Source organism: Amia ocellicauda, chromosome 8 (assembly GCF_036373705.1).
Source record: "Amia ocellicauda isolate fAmiCal2 chromosome 8, fAmiCal2.hap1, whole genome shotgun sequence".
Classification (NCBI taxonomy): domain Eukaryota; kingdom Metazoa; phylum Chordata; class Actinopteri; order Amiiformes; family Amiidae; genus Amia; species Amia ocellicauda.
This window is the reverse complement of record NC_089857.1, coordinates 34,870,235-34,895,353: the sequence shown is the minus strand read 5'-3', so window position 1 is coordinate 34,895,353 and position 25,119 is coordinate 34,870,235. Positions and strand designations below refer to the sequence as shown.

At 34.9% G+C, this 25,119-nt stretch overlaps 1 protein-coding gene across 3 annotated transcripts in view; it reads left to right on the top strand.

Moving 5' to 3' along the window:
• The window catches only part of pip5k1bb (phosphatidylinositol-4-phosphate 5-kinase, type I, beta b), a 61,325-nt gene that overhangs the window by 12,886 nt on the left and 23,320 nt on the right, over positions 1 to 25,119 (top strand). The window contains exons 2-8 of one of the 3 annotated variants that reach the window (XM_066711199.1): positions 16,412 to 16,488; positions 16,606 to 16,684; positions 17,989 to 18,060; positions 19,198 to 19,328; positions 21,818 to 21,935; positions 24,338 to 24,490; positions 24,646 to 24,945. In XM_066711199.1, the coding sequence (XP_066567296.1) occupies positions 17,989 to 18,060; positions 19,198 to 19,328; positions 21,818 to 21,935; positions 24,338 to 24,490; positions 24,646 to 24,945 (774 nt within the window). In that variant the 5' untranslated portion in view covers positions 16,412 to 16,488; positions 16,606 to 16,684. Of the gene's footprint in view, positions 1 to 11,583; positions 11,670 to 16,411; positions 16,489 to 16,605; positions 16,685 to 17,988; positions 18,061 to 19,197; positions 19,329 to 21,817; positions 21,936 to 24,337; positions 24,491 to 24,645; positions 24,946 to 25,119 lie in introns of those variants that run through there. The other 2 variants (XM_066711200.1, XM_066711198.1) reach the window with 2 other exon arrangements.

The following is a 25,119-nucleotide window of genomic DNA, read 5'->3' as shown; positions in this document are numbered from 1 at the left end:
GAGACAATAATTGTACAGCTCCAAAGAGCTAGAAAAGCATTAATCTTTAGTGTATTTCTCGCAGGTCTGGGTAATTTAATAAGGCTACAGGCCTAGCTCTGAGCACCACTTAGAAATGCGCTAAAGGCAGGTGCAGAGCCATTGAATATTTTAGTGAAGAAAAAACGTGACCACGTTTTGCATTTAAAGACTTGCACAACGATAACAAAAAATACCCAGAGGGTGATTTTTGACTTCTTCTCATGTAAATTATCTACATTTTACAGCCGTCCTCTGTAGTCAAATACTGCTGGTTTATGTTGACTCCACTACATCTATATTTAATATATTTGTGTTTTAATAAAATGCTTTATCCTAGGGTGTTGTGATAGTATATCAAAGGTCTGCAGTAGCTTTTTTGTTTTCATAATTGAATTACCTTATTTATTTTGGTTCCTGATTATAACTGATAAAAAAAAGTGAACGTATGAAAGAATTTGATCTCTGGACACAAAAGATGTTAGATAAATCTGAATGTTGTAAAAGCAACAAAACCCTTTGAAACATCATGAAAACATCCACAGTACAATTTCTGAAAACAGAACTGCCCTAATACCTAAAGTAATGAGTCTGAAATTGCTGTGCTGAGAAGGAAGAAAAGAAAGCTTCTGCAAGTTTCCATTGGGCTTGAGGTTGTTTACTTTCTTGGAGGGAGTCGGTAGAGCTTAATAGCTTTGGTTGATAGGTTCTAGAGATTTGCTTGTCACCCATGGCAACCATTGTTTTAAAAACCACTTATTTGAGTTTATCAGTTTGCTTATTTCTCTTAAACAAATATAACCTGAATTTATTCAAACATCCATGTCTGTTGATTTAAGATCTAATTAACCTTAATTCGTAAAAGGCAAGGTCAGGACGTGCTTTGTTATTTTGTGGCTTCCCTCTCTAGTTTTGATCACTTCACTCATTTAGATAAAGTCCAGACAAAGAAGGAGGAGGCATATTTTGTAGTGTGCAGTGACTTGCTAAATTTTACAAGTTTTTAAAGTTATTATGATTTTACTACGAAATGGGAGGGGGGCAAGGGTACAATAAACGGCCTCATGCTTGGTTAACTGAAATCCCACAGCTTTTTGATTACATAAGATTCCTCAGAGTACAGCCCTAATTAAATAATGGTCTTCTCTAGAAGTTTTAAGAACCAAGCAAGAACCAAGTCCCCCTATAATGCAAAATACCATATTTCTAAATCTTGAAACGCCTCTAAGCTAGCAACAGTTTTTTACTGAATACTAAAGATTCTATCATAATTGTTCAGGTACTACTACTACTAGTTCTTAATCTAGTATTATTTTCTTATATCATAAAGGGTTTGTTTTTATGAAGAGCTATCTAATTTCCTACCTGCAGTTTAAATAATACAGTCTTGTGTGTGTGTGTGTGTGTTTAATCACACTTTATGTTCACATACATATTGTTAAATTCCAAATTGCTCATGAACATGTCTTTAGTGCCAAAATATGAACTTAAAAGTCATACAGCAGGTGTTTCTCTTTTTCATGTAAGGTAAAGATACAATTCTGTTTTGATAGACAAGACTATGAGCTACCTCCTGACTTTTTTTTTTGTGAAAAGCTCTTTTTGTAATTTAGCACCAATATTTGGTCAACTCCGTCAGACACTATCAAACCAAATTGTATTCTGATATAAACAACCTAAGATAAGTTTGATTAATTAAAATGTTTGATTATAGTTAATGTGTTTGTAAATATGTGATAAAAGTGTGTTATATACATTTATTTTTATACCTACTACATGAAATCCTCCATCACCAATTCGTGTTGAAGTCCTACTCTCTTTTTTAGATAAATTACAAAAAAACACTTGAAAAGCACTGGGTGTTAAATAACATGTATTTTATATATGAACCCTGTTTAAAAATCAATCTGATGGAGTTGACATCAGAGCACATGAACAAGCTATCCAACCATGGACAGAACTTTCAATGCTAATTACGTTAATTGATTCAGGAATTTTGAATTTCGTCATTTTATTGATCAAAACATTTGATCCTCATAACTGCAGAATGAGAACTAGATAAGAATGAAATGCATCATTACAGTTCATGGTACACTATGTATATCAAATTGTACATAAAAAACAATAAAAGTGTTCTAACACTAAGACATTATATGAATAATATAGAGTATTCTTATTCCCTTCTATTACATGCTTTGTAAGTAACCTTTTTGCTGATAAGTTGATTATTAGAGGAAAATAATGTGGTAGTCATCTCTGTCAGTATAGCAGTCAACTCTGCCAGACAAAAAAAATCTTGACATCTGATGGAGTTGACAATCACCACATTTTACCTCTTAGCAAAGCAGAACAGGGAGCAACCATTTAGATTTTTTCAGTCTGCTAACTGGTACTACAACCTAATCAAAATAAACCTATTTTGTTCATAAATCAATATCAAATCTTAATTGTTATGGCTGATGGCGTTGACAGCTTAAGGTTGTGACCCTGATGAAATCATTATATTTTGTTGAAATTATCAAAAATGTTAACTCTTACCAGACCATCTGCAGTTATTTTGCACTCAAAGGCAACAGGAACTGTGAATGGGGTCCTAAGAACATAACTATCTATGAATGTTCCTGATATATAACCTTTTTTTAAGCTGACGGAGTTGACACAAACCCTGTACACTTTTTTTGGAGGCCTTGCTTCAGCATAAATTAGATTCTTTGTCACACATTACTATGGCCATGTTTTAAGCCTTTCAGTAATTATGAGTTTTTGAGAGATTTTACAATTTTTAACCCTTTTTTTGAAATACCTTGATTTGAGGTCTGTTGTGTTGTACAGTGGATTTCTTGGGAGACACAACAGTTTAATAGGGAAAAATTGTAAAATTACTTGATCAGTTGTAAGCATGCATGTCACATAGAGTAAAGACTTGATCACATTTTCCAAATTCTAATTAAATTTTTTAGATGACTTTTGTCCCATTTCTTAAGAATGCCTGACAATCAAAAGAAAAAGGATTATTACACAATCAATTCTAGTGTTTGTTCACACAATAACAAATATGGACTATTAAGACCAGTGGTTATCCTTTTTCCTTTATACTGTAGTACTATAAGATGGGAGGGTTTCTACTCTGAATGCCCTTAATTAATTGCACAAGTTGTAGTAGGTGAAGAAACACTCGTGTAAAATTGAGTGTTGCAACATTGCACAAGACAATGAAAGCTGGTCAGCTTTGCACACTGTAGTGTAGGATCTGCTGGGTGGACAGAGCTGTGGTTTGGTGTTTTGACTGTGCTTGGAGTGGAGTGAGCTGTGGGCCTATATGAGAGTGAGGCAGCCAGGCCACAAATTTGGCCCCCACACATTTGACTGAAGCACCTGCTCTGTGAATGGGAGGAGACTGCTGACCACAATCCTAGGGTTTTAATACACATTTTGTTCTTGGTGAGATTTAATCCTTAATGTATTAAGTTTTATATATTTTTTAAAACATGCTAATCTGATTTTGTTAAAAGTTAACAGTAACAGATGTTGAGGTTTTCAGATTGATTTCTTTTTGTGATTCTATGTACTTAAATGACAATATGGATGTGATGTTTGTTTGTCAATTTTTCATTTATATGCTCAGTATATTTCCTTCAAGTAATTGGGCTGTAAGAAGGAAGAAGGGTTCTATAGTATTTACTTTGTGTAATTTCAATTTGATTAACTTTCAGGGAAATGTATTTTATGATATTTGAGAATAAGAGAAATCCCCTTCCTCTCCCTTCTTCCTTGACTACAATCATGTTTGTACAGGTCCCTGATGTACCCATCCTCATGCTTATTGTTCAATATTTGTTTTTGCTACACTTACAGTGAGGGAAAAAAGTATTTGATCCCCTGCTGATTTTGTACGTTTGCCCACTGACAAATAAATGATCAGTCTATAATTTTAATGGTAGGTGTATTTTAACAGTGAGAGAGAGAATAACAACAAAAAAATCCAGAAAAATGCATTTCAAAAAAGTTATAAATTGATTTGCATGTTAATGAGGGAAATAAGTATTTGATCCCCTATCAATCTGCAAGATTTCTGGCTCCCAGGTGTCTTTTATACAGGTAACGAGCTGAGATTAGGAGCACTCTCTTAAAGGGACTGCTCCTAATCTCAGCTCATTACCTGTATAAAAGACACCTGTCCACAGAAGCAATCAATCAATCAGATTCCAAACTCTCCACCATGGCCAAGACCAAAGAGCTGTCCAAGGATGTCAGGGACAAAATTGTAGACCTACACAAGGCTGGAATGGGCTACAAGACCATCGCCAAGCAGCTTGGTGAGAAGGTGACAACAGTTGTTGCGATTATTCGCAAATGGAAGAAACACAAAATAACTGTCAGTCTTCCTCGGTCTGGGGCTCCATGCAAGATCTCACCTCGTGGAGTTTCAATGATCATGAGAACGGTGAGGAATCAACCCAGAACTACGCAGGAGGATCTTGTTAATGATCTCAAGGCAGCTGGGACCATAGTCACCAAGAAAACAATTGGTAACACACTACGCCGTGAAGGACTAAAATCCTGCAGCGCCCACAAGGTCCCCCTGCTCAAGAAAGCACATGTACAGGCCCGTCTGAAGTTTGCCAATGAACATCTGAATGATTCAGAGGAGAACTGGGTGAAAGTGTTGTGGTCAGATGAGACCAAAATAGAGCTCTTTGGCATCAACTCAACTCGCCGTGTTTGGAGGAGGAGGAATGACCCCAAGAACACCATCCCCACCGTCAAACATGGAGGTGGAAACATTATGCTTTGGGGGTGTTTTTCTGCTAAGGGGACAGGACAACTGCACCACATCAATGGGATGATGGATGGGGCAATGTACCGTCAAATCTTGGGTGAGAACCTCCTTCCCTCAGCATGACAATGACCCACAACACACAGCCAAGGCAACAAAGGAGTGGCTCAAGAGGAAGCACATTAAGTTCCTGGAATGGCCTAGCCAGTTTCCAGACCTTAATCCCATAGAAAATCTGTGGAGGGAGCTGAAGGTTCGAGTTGCCAAACGTCAGCCTCGAAACCTTAATGACTTGGAGAGGATCTGCAAAGAGGAGTGGGACAAAATCCCTCCTGAGATGTGTGCAAACCTAGTGGCCAACTACAAGAAACGTCTGACCTCTGTGATTGCCAACAAGGGTTTTGCCACCAAGTACTAAGTCGAAGGGGTCAAATAGTTATTTCCCTCATTAACATGCAAATCAATGTATAACTTTTTTGAAATGCGTTTTTCTGGATTTTTTTGTTGTTGTTCTGTCTCTCACAGTTAAAATACACCTACCATTAAAATTATAGACTGATCATTTCTTTGTCAGTGGGCAAACGTACAAAATCAGCAGGGAATCAAATACTTTTTTCCCTCACTGTATTTAATAGGCCTACTCTTGTATTATACTGAACTTCCAAATGTAATGGGACAAGCACTCCTCAGCGGTTCATGGCTCATACCAGAGACTGTATGCAGAGATTGGTTAGCATCAGTACCTATGGTGAAATTTTGGGGAACAGTCTGCTGTCAGCATATATTGAGATGATGTTGAGGAGTATGTCTATTAACATGATAACAATGAGTTGCCTGCTCAGACTTCTGTCCCTAACCCCACAAGACTCCTCTGGGTTGAGCTTAACTAGTGAATGAAGAAGAGGCCGTAGAGACCAGTCTCTTCTTCTGCACTAAGATTGGGACCATCTGGAGGAAGAGCACTATTCCTTTGGTTAAGTATCAAAAAGGCTTTCTGCAGTTCCTATCATAATACATTCAGTAATAGAGTATGCACTTTGTTTTTGTTTTTCAAACCTTCATGCAGATGCAAGTTTGATACCTTTTAATAAAGTGTTTTTTAAATATTTTTTTAGAAAGCTGTTGTAAGAAGACAGTAGCCTACTCAAACAACCAAAAAATATATTTTTTAGGGTTGAAATGGAAAACAATGTAAATACAATGTGTTATATTTTACCCTAATCCTGCATTTCCCTGTTATCCTTGTTTGGTTTTAACTTTCTAACACCAAATGCTTCAGCTCCCTGGGCTTATCTCAGTCATGAGACAAGCTGAATGTCAACAGGACTACATTGCTCAGTGCAGCAGCAGTAGTGCAGCTGTGTGTGAGCAAACATGGAACAAAAGGCCCTTCATTTGGCATGCAGTGTCCTTACAGCACACTAACCCCTCCTCCTGTCCATACTGTTGACAAATTGCATCAGCAAAACAGAATACAGACTGTTAATTTCATGAATATGCACATTTTGTTGCAATTCTCCCTTTCATAGTAACTTCCAGGGAAATTTTGCTCCAATGTAAACCTTTGCAAATTTCTGTAAATGAATTAATCTTTTTGTGAAATAGAAAATTAACATGGTTTTCATTTAAACCTAGTTGGAGCAAATCATGCAGTGGATTATACTGTCTTGATGTGCATGGTGCCATACATTGGTGTTACTGGCAGTTCAGTTTGCAGTTCACCACAGTATGCAATCCGTAGCCCCGTTTGACAATATCAACAAGCATTTGCACTTTGTATTGCACTTATGTTGTAAGTCGCCCGGGATAAGGGCATCTGCCAAGAAATAATAATAATAATAATAATAATAATAATAATAATAATAATTTCCCGCTTTGACACCTGCCTCTCAATCATTTGCATATGATTGCTCCCTGTTTTCTTTCTTTCTTCTCAAAAGCAATTACAAATATTGATTCTAGTTGGCTTCCAATTCTCCTTGGCACTGATAAGATTCCATTGTAAAATGCTCTTAATGCATACTGATTGTTAGAACTAACCAGACAAAGATGCATATGTTGCACACTCAAAATGCTTTCTGCCTGTAAAAGCTGCATACCCCTCAAGAAGAGAGTAAACCAGCACAATTGCATGAATACTAGTTTTAATGAGAATCGCTGTGCATTTCAAAAGCAAAAAACATCAAACGTATCATACGTTTTGTAAGTTGTTCGTACCCCACCACCTCCCCTGAATATAAATCACACTCCCTTTCCATGGAGTTCCCTCCATATACATTAGAGGAGGATGCCAGGCACTAAAATAGGCATTATTTATTTCCTATTTGCAGTGCATGTATGAAAATAAAAGTTAGTCTGTTTAACCAATGTAGATAAAATGTGAAAAACATCTGTGAAATACAACCTGCTTAGATAAAATTATACTGGGATTTAGCAACAGATAAATAATTATTTTATTATTGCAAGGCTTTAAGGGAAAGTAAGCTGAGTATTAATTTTTCTTTTGGCAGTGCTCACGATTGTGTGACTACTTTTTTTCAATTTATGGATGAACACAGGCGTTTCACAGCATCTGCAGCATGCAACTCTGTGCAGGACTTTCATATATAGCCTGTAGTACCATTGCACTTATGTTGTGAACATCATGGTTTGTGTGACTTTTTACTCGTAACTTATCTAGTCTGTCAGTACAGCGTGTAGTCCAGACCGAGATCAGTCTTCAGCACAGGAAGCTCTTAACTTGATTTTGCACACCTTTTTAATTTACATATACATTTTTTCTACATTATTTACATGGATTCCATAGAAAGAGTTTCATAAACACTGGAGATGACTTTACCCACTGAAGGTAAACAAAAATGCTCTTTTTTAATAAATAGATACATGCAAAGAGGTTTTACAACATAGCTTTCTTAGCACTTTCAGAGGGCCACAAGAGTTGAATACCCATGAAATGTACATGCTGGCATTATCAGTGAATCCTGTCCTCTCATATAGGGCATTGTTGATGGAAATGCATGATTACATAGTTACTTCCTACAACACTAATATACAAGTACTTGAAGTGACAAGATTTCATATTTGATTTCTGTGTAATCAAATACCAATCTGAAACCATTAAGCTTGTGAGTGCAGCAGCTGTCCTTCACTACCGTAATAGTGTGCTGGTGTGACAGTACAGGTTTTAAAGTGCAAGAGTTCTTATTCCATGTTAATGTCACCATGAAATTTACATCCTCTCTACCTAGAGTTTGCTGTCACGTTTCCTTTTATGAACAGTTACTGTGTATGTTTTCTAAAGTGTTCAAATAGCACAATTTAAATTACTCAAATGCCAAAATGAGTTGGGATACTGTCATGAATACACATATTTGGTAATAATTTACTATGCAAATAACTGTCATTCCTTATTATAAAATAAATAAATACCAGGCATGGAAAGTGCAAGGCACTAAAATGTATTGAACCAAATACACTTCACTTCGGAGTATTGTTTTAATAAATTATAGATTTATTAGTTTCCTATTTGACTTATAAAAAGCAGTGTTTTTGCTGTTGTTTTATTGGAAGATGGTACATTTTAACAAAAGCGCTAGATATTATGCATAGTATTCATAATATTAATTTGTTAATTACATTGTTATTTTTTTAGATATGGAAGTTTATAAGAAGAAGTGACCAATACCAATCACCAAAGCTGGTAAAACCTGCTTTGGCAACTGCATAGTGAAATCGGATCAAGTGATTTTTTGCCTCGAATTGTCTGTGATGTGTGTAAATCCCAGAAACAAATGATTTAATCACTCTTAACACCATTACAGCACCAAAGGATGTGAATAATATAGAATTGAAAGGATTTTAGAAGTTTTAGGAGGTATGACAATTACCAGCAGAAAACTAAGCAAATTATGTAATGTCACACACACCCAATTAGAGGAATTAAACATTGTTTTATTATTAAATAAAGTAATGTATGGATTTGAAGCAAATAATCCTTAAAATTCTTTCAAAGCCTACAAACATTTTTATTGTACAATAATAATTAAACAATCTTGATACATAAACTTATTCTTATTCTTTTAAATCATCAAATTATGTAAAAAATGTTGAAACACAGGACCATAATTGGTACTTTTACCAAGAATTGAGTGCCATGAAAAGCTTTAATTTTCTGGCACAGTCACAAAAAAGGGAATTTAAATTGGTGTAATTACCTTTCCCTGATGTTTTAATCCTTTGCACAGTACAATATTCTACAGACCTTAGCACTAGTGAGGTTGGGTTTTAGTGTGAATTGTAGATAAAAACACATTCCTGGGAGGTTAACCATGAAGTTCAATGCTACAAGCAATAGCCTATATATTTTCTCATACTTCATTAGATAAATAATTTATCAGAAATTCATACAAAATTCTAAATTAATGCTTTTTGAGAAATCTTATTACATTTACTAGAATAGGCAATACTATACTATTCCAAAAAGAGAGAGAAATCCATATTTTCTTCAGCAAAGTAGTTAAAATACAACATGTTATGAGAGCTCAAATTTCACAAGCTGTAAAACAAATAACTGACCTTTGACAACTCGTATTCTCTGCCTTTAATTTCTGTCATGCTTAAGAGCTTTATTGCTCTTATGTATTACAGTAAACATTTAACTGTGACGTGAGATAAAGTGAAAGCAGGAGTTCCAGCCAGGAATCGGTTAGTCATGTTACGTTTCAATAACATTTGGAAATAAATTACAAACATGATTTTCTCCATGGTGTTGCTTTCATGAGCAGACTGCCATAGGGGTTAACTTAGAGGCTCTTTCTCGCATTATTCTAAGGAGAAATCAAAACCCACTTTATCAAATCAAAACCCATGTCATCAGCAGCCTTTACTGATCCAATACTGTCCATCTATAAAACCATTAAAAGTGGTATGAAACTGAATCAGGAAAGGGGTTTTGAAGAATTCTTGCTTTGTTTGATCTTGAAGAATGAACTTGAAGCAATATGTACTGGTCACTGAGGTTAGCTAAATGAGGTTTGAACAGATTTTACAGCTTGTCTAAGTGTTTTCTGGTGTTAACATACCAATAACATGGTATTTTAACAGGTTTTCCTACTTTCCTTTCCAATTCCCTATCAAATACCCGGGGATGCCATTTGACCTGTTCACACTACATAAATAATATATGTTGGTTGTCTGTGAAGGATGGGTTAGAGGCAAGCTCCCTCCTGCCTTCTGTTTATCCCATCCAATTAGGGCTACAACTGTGAAGGACCGAACTGAAAGAATATCAGTATTGTCATGATAAATATTTTATTATTATTATTATTATTATTTATTTATTGGCAGACGCCCTTATCCAGAGTGCAAAAATACAGTTCAGTATTTGGTGGAAGTGAAGTATTCATGAACCCTTTTCAACCAAGGGTAATGGGTCTTCAGCACCATGATCACTTAAACTACCCTTCAGTTTTGGGAATTCATGTCATTTCCTCTATTGTAAATGGTTTGTACATGTGAAACTGCCAATTAAGCTCTACCTAGTGTATAGTGTTAGGACCACAAATCATCTTTGGCAGTAAATGGTATTAGGTAAAGGAGGAAAAAATTGTACTGTCCTGGAAATTTGTCACCATACGTTATGGCTTGAGCACATTGCAGGAGCATACAGAACATGGAGTAAAGTGTTTTTTTGTTTAACAGTGCAGCGGAGAATGAACAGTCTCTTTAAGTGCTCTAAGCCTGCCAAATTAAAGAATTTTAATCTTGTACGGATGTTATGTTATGAACAGGAAAGTATTGCACACCCCACAGTTATGGGCACTTTCTGGAAGCTTATGAGTTTTCAGTTCTCAGAGTACCATTATTATTGAGCCAGCACAGATATTCAAGTTGAATTCAATTATTAGTATACGGCTATGTTTATTTATTCTTTTGGCTGGTGGCTTTATCCATTATAATTTAAAAATGACAGAAAGCATTGTTCATGTGGTGAATTACAGACTCTGTATTAATAACAAGCAATATTACATTGCAACAAAAGAACACACAGAATAAATATTTTATTTTATTTTATTTTATTCTATTTGTGTTTACGCATTGTCATGCATTTTGCATTTGGAAATGTCTTCCTCAGGATGTGTAATAAGATACAGAAAATGTTCAAAGTGAAATCTGGAGCCAGGGAAAGCAGTGACTTGATCATATGCAGAATGAATAGCAATAGGAAGAACAAAGCATGTCACCAGGAAGAACACCTACAGGAAACATTTAGCTGGCTTGGGACAAATGCTTATTTAACAGTGTTTATGGTTAATATGGACAATAATTTTAGAGCAGACAAAACACAGGTTTGAAAACGATTAAAGCTGCATTATTTCTTTACTGATATTTATAGCTGATTGTTTCTACTACTGTTTCGATCACTGTCTGTAAAAGGTTTGGACTTAAAAGTCCGTCAATAAGTTTCAGTAACAAGGGGACCTTCCCATTCTTGGCTCCCTCTGTATCCAGGAAAGCTGTTTTTTTTGGCAAGTACTGCTGATGGATGTTTTCTGGAGCCAAGCAAACTGAGATTTTGAATACCAAGCAGATACATTTTAACTTAAGTTATTTGAGATAAAATGTTTTTGTTCAAAAGATGAACTAAAATGTACCTTCCTTCCAAAATATGCTGTGGGAAACATTATGCAATGTACTGATGAGATTACAGTGAGAACAAGTGTGTAAATCCTTCTTAATAGGAATCAAGGTTCAACAACAATTTTACTATGTTACTTCACTTAGTGCAGTTCATTTAGTTTCTTATGGTTTTAGGTAGTGTTCAGGTCCTCGTGACTTTTCATCAGAAATTTGGACTGTAAAGTGCAACTGAGTGGTATGTAATGATTTCTTAATTTTAATGATGAAATAAGAAAGAAAAAGTGTTTTTAGTTAAGTATTTATTCTTTACAAAGCTGTTCAGCCAATGATTAATTTGTGTTTGTGTGTGTGTGTGTGTATAACTTTAGCTGCACAGCTAGGTACCTGTACTTTAAAGTTCAGTTAATAGAAGGGCTTCTGAGAGATTTAATGATTGGATTGTGAATCTATGCACCCAATTTAAAGCACATTTAGCTAAAATCATTGACTTTCTATAAGCAAGTGAGGTACTTTTCTAATAAATAAGTTACATAGTCAGCACAGTTATATAGAGAATAGTGGATGGGTGGTCATCCACACAAAGATTTTGTTCCAGCAAGAGGACTGAATTCAGGAGAGAGACCTTGAGGCTGAAATTCAAGGTCTTCTGGCTGCACTGCTCGAGATTAGAGACAACCTTGCTTACCGCCTGGCAGCAGAAGAAAGGACTTGGGCTTGCAGTTCAGCATTAAAATGTATTGAAGAGAATGTGAGGCAAACAGAATGTTAAATAGTTTATCTTTAATGTTCTTGGAAGTCTCAAGTAGGCAGGTACAATTGTCTACAGATTTTTCCTACAGAATAATTTCCTACAGATTTTTAGCCCTTAGACATCCAATATTTTAATTTCCCTATAGAGAAAAACTTTTTTATCCATTGATGATATCCATAGCCTATATTATTATGATTAGTTTTGTTTAGGTGATTTATGATTCAGATAATTTAATCATGGATTCATTTGAATTATTTTTTTATAATAATAACAATAATAATACTATCATTATTATTATGATTCACCTAATATTCTGCCAATATAAATCCTTTCATTTACTTAATCATGAGATGACCTGGTTATTCTTTCTCTTGTTGCTTTCAGTAGCTCTGTTTTCCAAATTAAACTGTAACGCCACCAACAACATTTTTGATTGTGATTTCACGCGGCTTGCATTAATTCGGGTCAGCCAGAAAGACAAAACTGTCTGAAAGAATTGGTGTGCATGTCTGAATTGATAAGCAACTCGGTTTGTACAAAATAAACTGAGGTGAAGGGGAGAGTTACTTCGTTAATTGAAAAGGTATTCCAAATGTGCAAGATTTTGTAGCATGTTTTATTCAGGTATAGAATAACTGTAGGGTCAAATGTTTTTTTTTTTTTTTTTTTTTTTTTTTATTAAATACTACACATGCATTCCTTGAACATCATAAAAATATTTTTTGCTATTTACTGTATGCATTTGGATAATTTGTAAGCAGTGTCTGCAAATGCATAGCCTACTTCAATCCATAATCTTACGTATTATGTATTTCTTTGAACTGAATTGTTGCACGGTCCTGTTAATTTCATCATGCACATATATGGTTCTTCAATTAATGAATGCTCAGGAATACTCTCAAAAGCACAAAAACACATTTTTAAATTACCTGTGACAGACAGACAGTCTCTTCCCTGTGGCACTGAAAAGCAGATGAATGAAAAAATCTGTGCCTTGTTGTTTTGTCATTTATTTTATATATATATATATATATATATATACATACACACACACACATATGAAATAAAGGTATTATAACATTACTGAATTACTTTCAGTTTTTATCAGTGACATATAGAAACACAAAAGGTTTGATCTATGTTAAAATGTTGTTATTTCAGTCTGTGGCATTTGTGGATTTAATTCATGTCAAGAAGCAGTCTGAAAGACAATGGAAACGTTGACTCAGTTTCCATTTCTAGTCCTTCTTGACAGTTATGTGAAAGACAGCAGACAAAAAATGATCTGCTTTCTGGGTCGTAATTTTGCATTACATCTGTAGCCCTTTGATGTCTGTGTCGAAAATTTCATCATAAATGTATGATGTAGCTGGAATCCAAGAGTTTGATCTTTCATGGTTAATAATACAGCTATTGAAAGTCAAATCTCTGAGGCCCTGTTGTTGGATGTTTGGGGTTAAATCAAATTCTGAACTTCAAGGGGCGTATAATCAAGTTAAAACCACTGATATATAACTGGTGTTTGTCTCCTGGGAAATACGATGTCTTATGTAAGTTAACAAAAAAGTATTGCAGGTGAACTTTGTTTTTTATACTCATCAAAGCTATCAATTCCTGCCCTGGAAGATGTAGGCCTAAGCTCTAGATAATTATCTTATCTCTGTGCATGTTTGCAAGTGGTGCTGCTATGTGTTTATGAATGTATTAACATTGATGCCTCGTATGCTACCATTTGAAAGTCAGACTCTGTAGAGTATAATAAAAATGACTTGAGAAACTGCTCAGATCTCTTTATATCACATTTGAGGTCAGTCGAGTCAGATTCTCTTCTGCCTTATTTGACTTTTGAGATATTGTCTTGGACAGTTTTAAAAGATACAGCAAAGCACTTCCTCTTTGTAGTGCATTTGTTGTGTTCCTTTGAACTACTGTACTAGCTAGACAATGAGATTAATTGGTTTGCAATACCAGTACTTATTGGTGGGATGTATTTAATACAAAGTTTTTAATTATCAGAATATATGTATAATGTTTTGTTTGTAAGTTTTCATAATGGTCAATAGCCTAATGCCAAAACTCCTTTCAAAGACTATAGCTCGTATCCTTATAAGGCTATTAACTTTCCGTGATCATTGCCCTGTGAATCACATTAATTTCTTGCCCAACACACAAGCATAGGATTTGTATTATTTCACTATAGACAATTAATTCATGGTTCTCATCATCCGTAACTGAGGTTGTAACAGAATTAATGATATGATCGCTGTAAAGCTGGTGCCCGTATTATTCATTACGCAAGATATTAGATATACAGCTCTTTAATGTTTTAGCTGTGAATCCAGCAAACCTAATAAGTGAGAGTAGCAGCAGCAGAAGTGGCAGCAAGTGATGTAGTGATTTCTAGCTATTGGAGGCTTATGTAATTCATTCCATGGTGTAGTCACATTGAAATGCTGCTGGTTGTGCCATTGCAGTTGAGCAGCTGGCTCTGCACCATACCACTAGAAATAAATTACACATTTCAGGGGTTGGCTCCTGCTCTCCAGATGAGCACACAGGAGCCAGAATATTGATAACAAGACAGCACTGCAGTGATACTTATACCCCAAGGTTCCCTTCTCCCAGGCCTCTGTGTCTGTGTGTATATAAATATTTATAAACATATATGTGTGTGTTTGTACATTTATGTAGAAATCCCCTGTGCAACTTGTTGCTGATTTAGGATAATTTGCTGTGCTGCATCGCTATGCATCGTCTCTGAGTTAATGTGCTTGAAACTCAATCTAGATCACATTTGTAAAATTGTAATACAGCCCTTAGTAGTACTAGCCTATTCATATATTATTTCAAGCATGAAGAAAAGCACAAGGTAGGGAGAATTAGATTGCATTTTTGAAACAAAATATGTAAATGTGTACTTAGGTAATAAGGCTGTTAATGTCACATTCATCTACAGTTGTCATTTGCTAACTGTAAACTGTTAAAACGTTAAGTCATTTCCAATGACAATATTAAGAGCTTGTTTTGTTCTATTGTCTCAGAATAATTAATTCAATATTATATGTTTGTTTTTATGAGTAGAACCTTGCTTATGTGTTTAATTGTTCACACCGGAATGCTGATAATACATTTACTTTCATCATAAAAGGTGCTGTTTATATACATTTGATTAAAAAGGCAGAAGAGTAAAATAAGGATGTAAGATCTGCATTCTTTCATGCAAAATATTGACTTGTCTCATAATATCCCTCTTAGCATTCCCTTCCTTGTGAACATCACATTTTATCTCCTTCCGTGGAACCATGGCAATTCACTTACTGTACAGTCCTCCCCTACTAGCCTCTTTAACGCTTCCTGTGAGCTGATTTGATAGCTGTTTCAAATTGTTCTGATAGCTATCTTCAGCCTTATACACTCCATTACACAGTTCAAAAGCGAGTAAATGAGGTAAAACATCAATAAAACATATCAACGGATAATTTAATATCAAATGGAAACTGTAGCTTTGTAATGTTCCAATAGTGACTGCTCAGTGATTTTATGTAATGTGTCAGGTGTTGACTGCTTTCTTATAATTTTCTTATAAGGCTCTAGTGATACATTTGAGTCAGTTGTTTTTCTTTTTCTTCTCATTTTGATAAATGAAGTGTAATTTGTAAATTTTGAATGAACTAGTCCTTCAGGTTTCCTTTCAACCATCAATGATCAAGTAGCTGTAACAATGTTCACTTTAACCTAATAAACAAAGGATGAGCTTAGTTATGGAACAGAGAGCTCAATCCATTTTGTTCCCAAGTACCAGGAATTAAAGTCACTAAAATGTGGCTACACAATTAGATTCAGTAACAATAACTATTTTATACCTTTCCTTGTTTAAAGATACAAAAAAAGATTTCCCCTTTCGTAATTTATTATGTATAGAATTACAATTGTATTGTATTGGTTTATATGCCATTTTTTAGATTATATACAGAATGCTATGCTTTGGGAGAGCCCAAGTATTTCTTAATTTCATTATTATTCCCTCTACAGATACAAATACAGAATCCCTGTCTTTGTGGACCATGTGTAGTAATTGAAATTAACGTGGCAAAAGACCTGGCTAAGCTTCTTTGTTTTAAAAGATTTTCCTCAAGACTTATAAGTTGTTACAATGGGAAAACTTTTGTTTACGCTTTTGCTGTCGTTTGCCTGAATGCTTCTAAACATTTGCTTTTTAATGTCAGTCTCCTATGTGGAGTACAATGCACCAGCTGCAGTACACCTGCTCCTTGATTCAGGGATATTCTCTGAGTGTGATAAGGTGATGCCACATTCAATTACAGTCTAAACCATGAACACACAATTAAACAGGAAACCAATGCCTTATTTCTATATCATATGTGTATAAGTGTATATACATGTATTTTATTTTTGACAGAAACCCAGACTTAAGGATCACATGAATGAACTATGCAGTGTCCGTGATCAGCCGATGACTTACAGAGGTTTTAAGCAAGGTATTTGTCAAATTTCATGCATAACATTCTTTAGGTTTCAGTTGTTGATAGCCTATGAACTAAATCGCAAGAGGAGTAAAGGAGCACCATTAAGGAGGCTAATAGATATAATATGTAGGGAATACCGTGCGTAATTTCAATACTTGGCTGTTACACAGTAAATTCACCAGTGTTGAATTAACTCCAACAGTGTTAAAATTAACTCTAAAAAAGTGTTTATATAATCCATACTCAACAACAGAGTTGGCATTTTTACACTGCCTCAGAGTTAAAAGTTCTGCTCTCAGGGAGTTAAATAAGCAACTCTTAAAAGTGTTCGTTTTATTTTATTTAACACTGCACTACTCTCACCAGTGTTATTCCATTAAATTGTAAAACCCCTGTTTACTCTGCTTTTATCAATCAAACGATAACTAGCATTACCACAAGATTTGCTTTTATACACTCTGGATGATCACAAATGTGTGCATGTGTATAATTGATACTGTGTATTAAAATCTAGCAGTCCTTTGTTAGAGAGAGAGAGAGAGAGAGAAAATATATATTGGTTTATAATTTACTTTTAACTAAATAAATACCCAGACCCAATCAAACACATAAACTGGTCAGGCATATACAGGCAATGCTTACAAACACCACCACAAACCAATAAATAGCCAAACATTCTGGTTTGGGGTTGACTCAAAGACATGAGTTCTTAGTTAGGGTAGAAAAACACAAATATAAATACATTGGTGGGTAAAGATACATTTTACCCTGAAACAATAATTAATGTACACTAATTAACATTTATACAATTATTAAGAACAAAATAAAACCATAAGACAACGATTATCCAGGAAATGGTAAATTCTTTGGTTGTACACAAGTACAGTGTAAAATCAACACTCTTTAATTTGACACCCAGTATTAACACTGACTCTCAAGATGGTTTAACTCTCAAAGTGTCAACTGAATCTTCTTAGTGTTGAAACATCACTGATTTTAACACTATATTATTAACACTGGGATTTCAACACTACAGATTTTGCTGTGTATAAGCACTAAAAATGTGATGTTTTAGTAGAACTTATTTTATGAATTGAAATCATGATTTATAAAATCATATTAAAACAGCAAGGTTCAGTCATCTAATGTAGAACATTCCTGTGCCCTAAGTAAGGGAAGATGCACTTTTAAAGAAAGCCATACCAAAAAGAAGATGCCTTTGAAAAAGCACTACTGAAAATTCTATATAAATTCAAAACAGTGTGAATCCTTTGTGTTACTTGACTAGACTAACTGATTTAATCGTACTTTCTCAGATGTCGACATCAACCACTGAAAATGGAGTCGGAGTGGCGGGGACACTAAGCGGAGAGAAAACATACAAAAAGGTAAGACTCAGTGATTGTTATTACTCTGTTATTACAAAGATAAGAATACTAGAAACATGCTTTCACCTCCTTCGTGACTGGAAATGTTTCTCCATTGCTCATTTTAATAAGGTCAGATGAATAACAAAACCAACCAACATTGACTTTCCACATCACGAGAACAAACAAAGCAGAGGAGTAAATACGACCGTATTGCTGTAATGTCTGAAATAAAATTACACTCATCCAAGACAATGTTAAAATATTTTAAAGAAATATCCTTTGCAGCACTTAATTTATAACTATAGGTTATAGTTTGTGAAATAAAATATACTGTTCCTTAATGTATCTCTTTCTTTATATGTGTGTTATTGCTGTTACAATAACAGCTTAAAATACACACTAAATACTTTGTTATATATGAATATTATCTGTATATTAATCCTCAAAAAGACAGCTTTATAGACTTTTTACACATTAATGTCTCAGTCAATTTTGTACATTTATCTTCAGCACATAGAGTATTTTGAAACATATTTAGAGATCAGAAAGATTATGTATTTTTTTTTAATGTTGTGAAAATCCTGCTCTCAGATGTTGTACCATTAAGGAGTTGTGTAAGAATATTAAATTAATCATTTTTCTTGTTTACCTACAGTAAATCGTACTTAACAGCTTATGCATTTGCCACGATGGCAGAAACCAATGTGGCAAGCCAGGAATCGAGAACATTGTTGTGTTTAATCAGCTTAAATGCCATTTTGTTCTGTTACACTTCAGAGAGACCCAAAGAGTGCAGGGAATATTAGAGTTCCCATATTAAACAAGCTTACTACGTGGCACGAAATAAATTACATAAATAAGATATCTTTGTGCTTATGGTTATTCTGAGGTTGACCGTGTATACCTGAATAATATGAGGCCTCAACCTGATCCTTCCTGCCCATTTGTTGAGTAATGAATAAAAGCCATGGAATAGTTCATGCTCTGTGAAAAGGAGACCTGTTTTATATAAATGTATTAATTCATTAATTTATGTTTAAGTATTGGTCATATGTTCAGGTCATTTACATGTTTATTTAAAAAGTACAGTTAGTCTAGGTGCAAGAATAAGGGAAAACATCATAACTTTTTGCTTCTGTCTAAATTTAATTTCAGACAACATCTTCTGCCTTGAAGGGTGCTATCCAGTTAGGAATAGGATACACAGTTGGTAACCTCACATCTAAGCCAGACAGAGATGTGCTTATGCAAGATTTCTATGTAGTAGAAAGTGTGTTTTTACCAAGGTAAGTCCTTTATCTGATACAATCCTTTTTTTCTGTATTGATTTTCAATTATCTGAAAATGAACATGCTTAATAAGATCATCCTAGATTTTCAGATGAACTACAAAAGTAATAAGTCTATAGATATCTGATACATATGGTAATACCAGTTGATTACATTTGATTATATAAAACAATGTCAGTTTACCTATTATTATTATTATTATTATTATTATTATTATTATTATTATGGCTTTTACTATTTTGTTTTCGGTGGCCTTGTAGACTGAACAATGCTGTGTTTCAAATCCTAGTACAGTAAGGCTTCTGAAATGAACACAGATAGGCTCTGACCATTGGGCCTCCCAGGGGTGTAATCTTTTGAAACACATGAGAGGGAGAGGGAGAGGGAGAGAATATGAAAAACTATTTACGTAATACTGTAAGACACTAAGCAACCATGTATATTAATTTTGCATCGAAGATGTAAAAACTATCCAATATACCTCATAGAATATAATGGAGTACTAACTTGCAGCCAGTGTGAATAAAGACAATAACCTATTTTAGTGACTTAGCACAGTGTTTAAATACGCATTTAATAAGTTAAAGATGTATTTTTAGGATTAGGAATGGGAGTGAATTGCACTAGCTGACTTTTGCTATTTCTGTGCTTAGAGGGCATTCTAAAGGACACTAGATCCCGGCTGATCAGTTTATTTAACAAATTAATTTGTACTTATGTTTTTCTAAATCATTTTGTTATGGTGATTGTGAAGTTAGGTGTGGATTTCTCTGTACTTTTCCTATGGTGGAATGAAAATAAGGCTATTATGTGTCACTGTAAATGTAGCTTATTGTAATTTATAAAAAAATAATAATAATTCAGTACAGCTTGGTTTTTTGGAAGTGATTGTTTTTTTTTTTTACACTGCATATATTGCTTAGATTTTTAACAAAGAAGACCAAAATGAAATGGAAATTCTGACTGACATATGAAGAGAGTTGTAGATTGTCATATGCAGAGATAGTCTGTAAAGATCAGTTATCCCCAAATTGTTTTCCAGCTCAAGACTTCAGATGCTTCTCTTGTATGTCACCCTCTCTGTAAGCATTCAGCTTTATAAACAAAATTAAGGTTTTTAAATCACAAGGTATCTGGGGACACACTACCTGAGAGAGGATCTGACCTTCAACTTTTTTATATGTTGGGCTGAATCAGATATAGCTGAGTTGAAAAACAAATTAAAATAATGACTTTCCTTTCATTATTGCAACTTGTTGTTTTTATTCCTAAAAAGTAAATGTATGCTTTGAACTCAGAACTCTAGGTTTACTCTTTTTTTTTTTTTTTTTTTTTTTTTTTTTACTGAACTTCCACAAAATCACCTACAACTTTGCATACATGAGGGTCAATCATATTTTCAAATTATCTGTAATTATCGCAATGGCAAGTTGATTTGCAATAAAACGATTCACAAAACACAATGTGTTATATTGAAACTAGACTCATGGTCAACTTTTGTTTCCCTTGCCAAACTACGTTTTAGTCAGTTGTGTAGCATTGCCACTGGATAACAATTTAGACTGAAATTAAATGTGTCACTCTTGTGCAGGAATACCACAACAGAGCTCAGTTTGTCTTCGACTCCATGCTAGTTAGGTAACTTTTGCATATAACTATTCCCTTCACCAGCATAAAAACACTCAGGCTTAATAGTTTTGCCTTACTCTGAAACAAAGGCTTACTTGTCAGTAGTTCCACATGATAATTAATGCTCAAAAATGTCTGCTAGGTGATTTCATCAGGGGGCCAGGGCATCACTGCATTAATTTTGTTAGTGAGACACAGAGATCTTTTGTTGGGTGTAAGTAAATTGCTCTTGTTCTCTTGGAAATGATTTAACCATGCACTTGGTATACTGAGTCTTACCGTGTTGATTTGTGTTCTGCACTAGAATGCTATGCCAAAATAATGTGTCTTATTACAGTAAAGAATTTGATACTGTTCTTTGTACTGAAACTTGATTCTTTTTACATTTGGCAATGGAGAGTTGCTATGAACTAGCATAGTATACCATCAAATCCGACCATTCATACATCCAAAATATATGGGGATAAAATGTGTGGAATCTCTGTTGCTACAATTTAATTTAAATTTTTAAGAGAATATCATAAACTCATCCTTAACATTTATGGAATATTACTTTTTCTTTCTGTCACTAAAGTTGGGAACCTGCCACTTTGGGTATCAGACCGCCCAGAAAATAATTTAAGCTTTCAAACTAAAACACTGACCCGCTTAGATCACTCATTTAAAGGCCTGATTTTCCCTACTCCAAAACATTGCAAATGTATTTTAAGTGAACGTTATATGTTCATATATTTTGAATATTGAACGCACATACTTCTATTGCGTGTGAATATTGTTGTTGTTTTTTTCCTCCGGGTGTCAGAATGGTATTTACCGGTATTTTTCTGTTTTCAATTATATTCTATGAAATTATCCAGTGAAGGCAGCAACTTGACTCCTGCGCATCACTACCCAGATTTCCGGTTCAAAACCTACGCTCCCTTGGCATTCCGATATTTCCGAGAGCTCTTTGGGATCAAGCCGGATGATTACTTGGTAAGCCTCGTTGTTCTGCTGGCCTGTGAGGTGTGTTTCTGGTGGCAGCCACAGGAACAGTCGTCCATTTCTCACTCCGGCCCATGGCCTCGTCTGACCTGTGAACAATCATTGTGCTCGGACTCTGGGCTCCAAGATATTTCACAATTACAAAGTGGGATCTTCTGGGCAGAAAACAACACCACTCGTTTTTGTGCCAGAGAACAGAGATATAAAGCTGTCATTGATTCAAGGCCTGTTTCTAAAATACAAATTACAAAAAAATGTACACACAAACAACAATTATGTGATCCCAAGCATTGCACTTAAGATTTTAATTCATAAGAAGTTACTTGTTATAGACATTTTATTATTTGAACTTACTTTGCCCTTTACACAGTGCAAAAGAATGTGTCATATGCAGGGGTTTATCTGTTTAAAATAAATAAATAAATAAAGGTCCAAGATCTCAATTTAAGAATATATGTGCCGGGTGATGCAATGCAAATATATCTCACATCCGTCATTTTACTGTTATGTTGCAGTTAATCCTTCAGTCTTGTAAGAGGAATTAATTAATTTTATCCATCATTTTGGTTATATATAGTTACACAAAAAGCTCAGATCTTACTTTTTTGTGATCCAGCACATATGAAGCCCATGTCACATGAGGACTGATTGCTCAGCACAATGATCAAGACCTCTCTTAGTTTATTTTCCACCTTCTGATACTAAGTTGATCGATAGATAGAAATGCTAATTGGATGCTTTGTAATGATTATTTTAATTGTCTGTACATTGAGATGAATAATTTTTTAATTACTCATGTGAATTGTGTTCATTAAACACTAATTGATGCTTTCAAGCAGTGGTTTGTAATACTTTGTATCTGTATTGAAAATGAATGACCTCATTAAAGGGGATGTCAAATGTATTTTTCTTTCTAGTTTATAATGGTTTGGCTAAAATGCAATACTTTAAAAAAATCATTGTTTTTCTCAGGTAGCAGTGATTTCCACTATTTAAAGTGAGTTTTGGAATTTACTCACTTTTGCAATGTGATACAAAACAATACACTTAATTGAAGTGCCTTGTTAATGTGCCAGTCTGGAAGAAGTAGTGTAAGAAAAGAAAATGCCAACGCACTTTTTACAGTATTTAATTAGGAAACACTATAGCTTTTGCAAACTTTTTCTCCTTAATATTTTATTTGTTGAATTGTGCAGGCCTAGGCATAGTGTTGCCAAATATAATATTCATAAATAACAACAACAACAACGCCAAAACCAATTAATACAGAAGGAGAAAAACAGATTTATACTTGCATTGCACATTGCCCTGAAGCACACACAAATTTAAATGTGTTGAGGTCCAAGCTGTAAGAACATAATATTGCTGTTGGCATCTAATCAGAAGAGCTGTCTCTAGTGGGTCTTAAAGTTGCCAGGTCTCTGAAGGCTATTTTAAATGGATTACTAAAGGAAAAAAGATGTAGGCAGATTTCAGTCTCCCACAGCAGTAACATTCAAATGTGTTATAAAAAAAAATAAACATAATTTGCATTTTTCTCTATTTAGCTATCTATCTATCAATCTATCTATCTATCTGTTGTCACCTGTTTTTCCATTTGTGTTACATTGCCACTACGAGCAGCTTAAAAATATTCTTTTAAAGAGATCTCCCATCTGGCAGGGGTTGGGTGGATTCTAAGCCATAAGGGAGTCCTCAGCTAGACACACAACAGCTCTCTTGTAGTTTAGGGTTGTTTTTGGTAGCTGCATCAGCCCTCTGTCCAGTGTCCTCACTGTGCTGTTTGCTCTGTGAGCTCTTTTGAAAAGATCCAGATGTCCTGTTAGAGCACTTTCCAAAGGATACACAAGCAAATAGGACTAGACACAGTATCTTGTATTTGCAGTGAATACACCCTTTCCCGTCATTGTGGAAGCAGTGGGTAGGCTTTAGTTAAATCCAACCGGAAATGCAACTGACGCAAGAATGTAGAGTACTAATGAAGTTTCAGATGTCAAATGTAGGGCCCAGGTAAAATGATAAACCACAGCAAAAAAACAATTCCTCACATAAAACATGGTTACAAATCTGAACTATATTAAATTAAGATTGAAATTCCAATGCCTGTTGCTATAGTTTTGTGCAAGTGTTCCATGATTATATATTTTGACGGAAAACAGTTTGAATGTCCTATATTCAAAACATCACATAAGCATATGAAAAGCTTAATCTTAAATCTTAATATTAAAATTGTAATCTCTTTTGATTGAAGAAAAGCTCAAATAATTATTATTCAAATACCGTTGTTTTTAGTGACTAGAAATGTTTTGTTTTTTTGTGATTTCTGCCTCTAACTGAGGGATGTCATAGAAAAGCTGCTAATCCTTTTGCTGTCTTGTGTTCCCCCCCCCCAGTACTCCATATGCAATGAGCCATTAATAGAACTGTCGAACCCTGGGGCCAGTGGATCTTTGTTTTATTTAACAAGTGACGATGAATTCATCATCAAGACTGTTCAGCACAAAGAAGCCGAATTTCTGCAGAAACTCCTCCCGGGTTATTACATGGTAAGCGATTTAATTTTCAGTTATCTCCCAGAAATAAATGCTCAATTACATTGTATGCTGATAACTCAAATATGTCCTCCTGTATGCTGATAAGTTAAATAATTTCCAAAAAAGCTGAGGGTTTAACGTATTCCTTTTTTCTTTACTGTTCACAGAACTTAAATCAAAATCCAAGGACACTTTTGCCAAAGTTTTATGGCCTTTACTGTGTGCAATCTGGGGGAATAAACATCAGACTGGTGGTTATGAACAATGTGCTGCCCCGCTCAGTCAAGATGCACTACAAGTATGACTTAAAAGGGTCGACATACAAGCGCAGGGCATCGCGGAAGGAGAGGGAGAAGTCGACGCCCACGTACAAGGACCTGGATTTCTTACAGGACATGCATGAAGGCTTGTACTTTGATGCAGAGACTTATAACGCCTTAATGAAGACCTTGCAGCGTGACTGTCGGGTAAGTTCCTCCTGTCCATTTTGTGAACTGATTCAGATTTGCAGTGCAAATCCCTGTTTGTCATTTGTCACGTGTGCCCAGATTGCAATTTCCCAATTAGGTTCATATAGTGCAGACAGAGGATCTTGGTGTCAAATGTTAGTGGTCTCAGAATGTTTACTCAAAGGAGAAAGC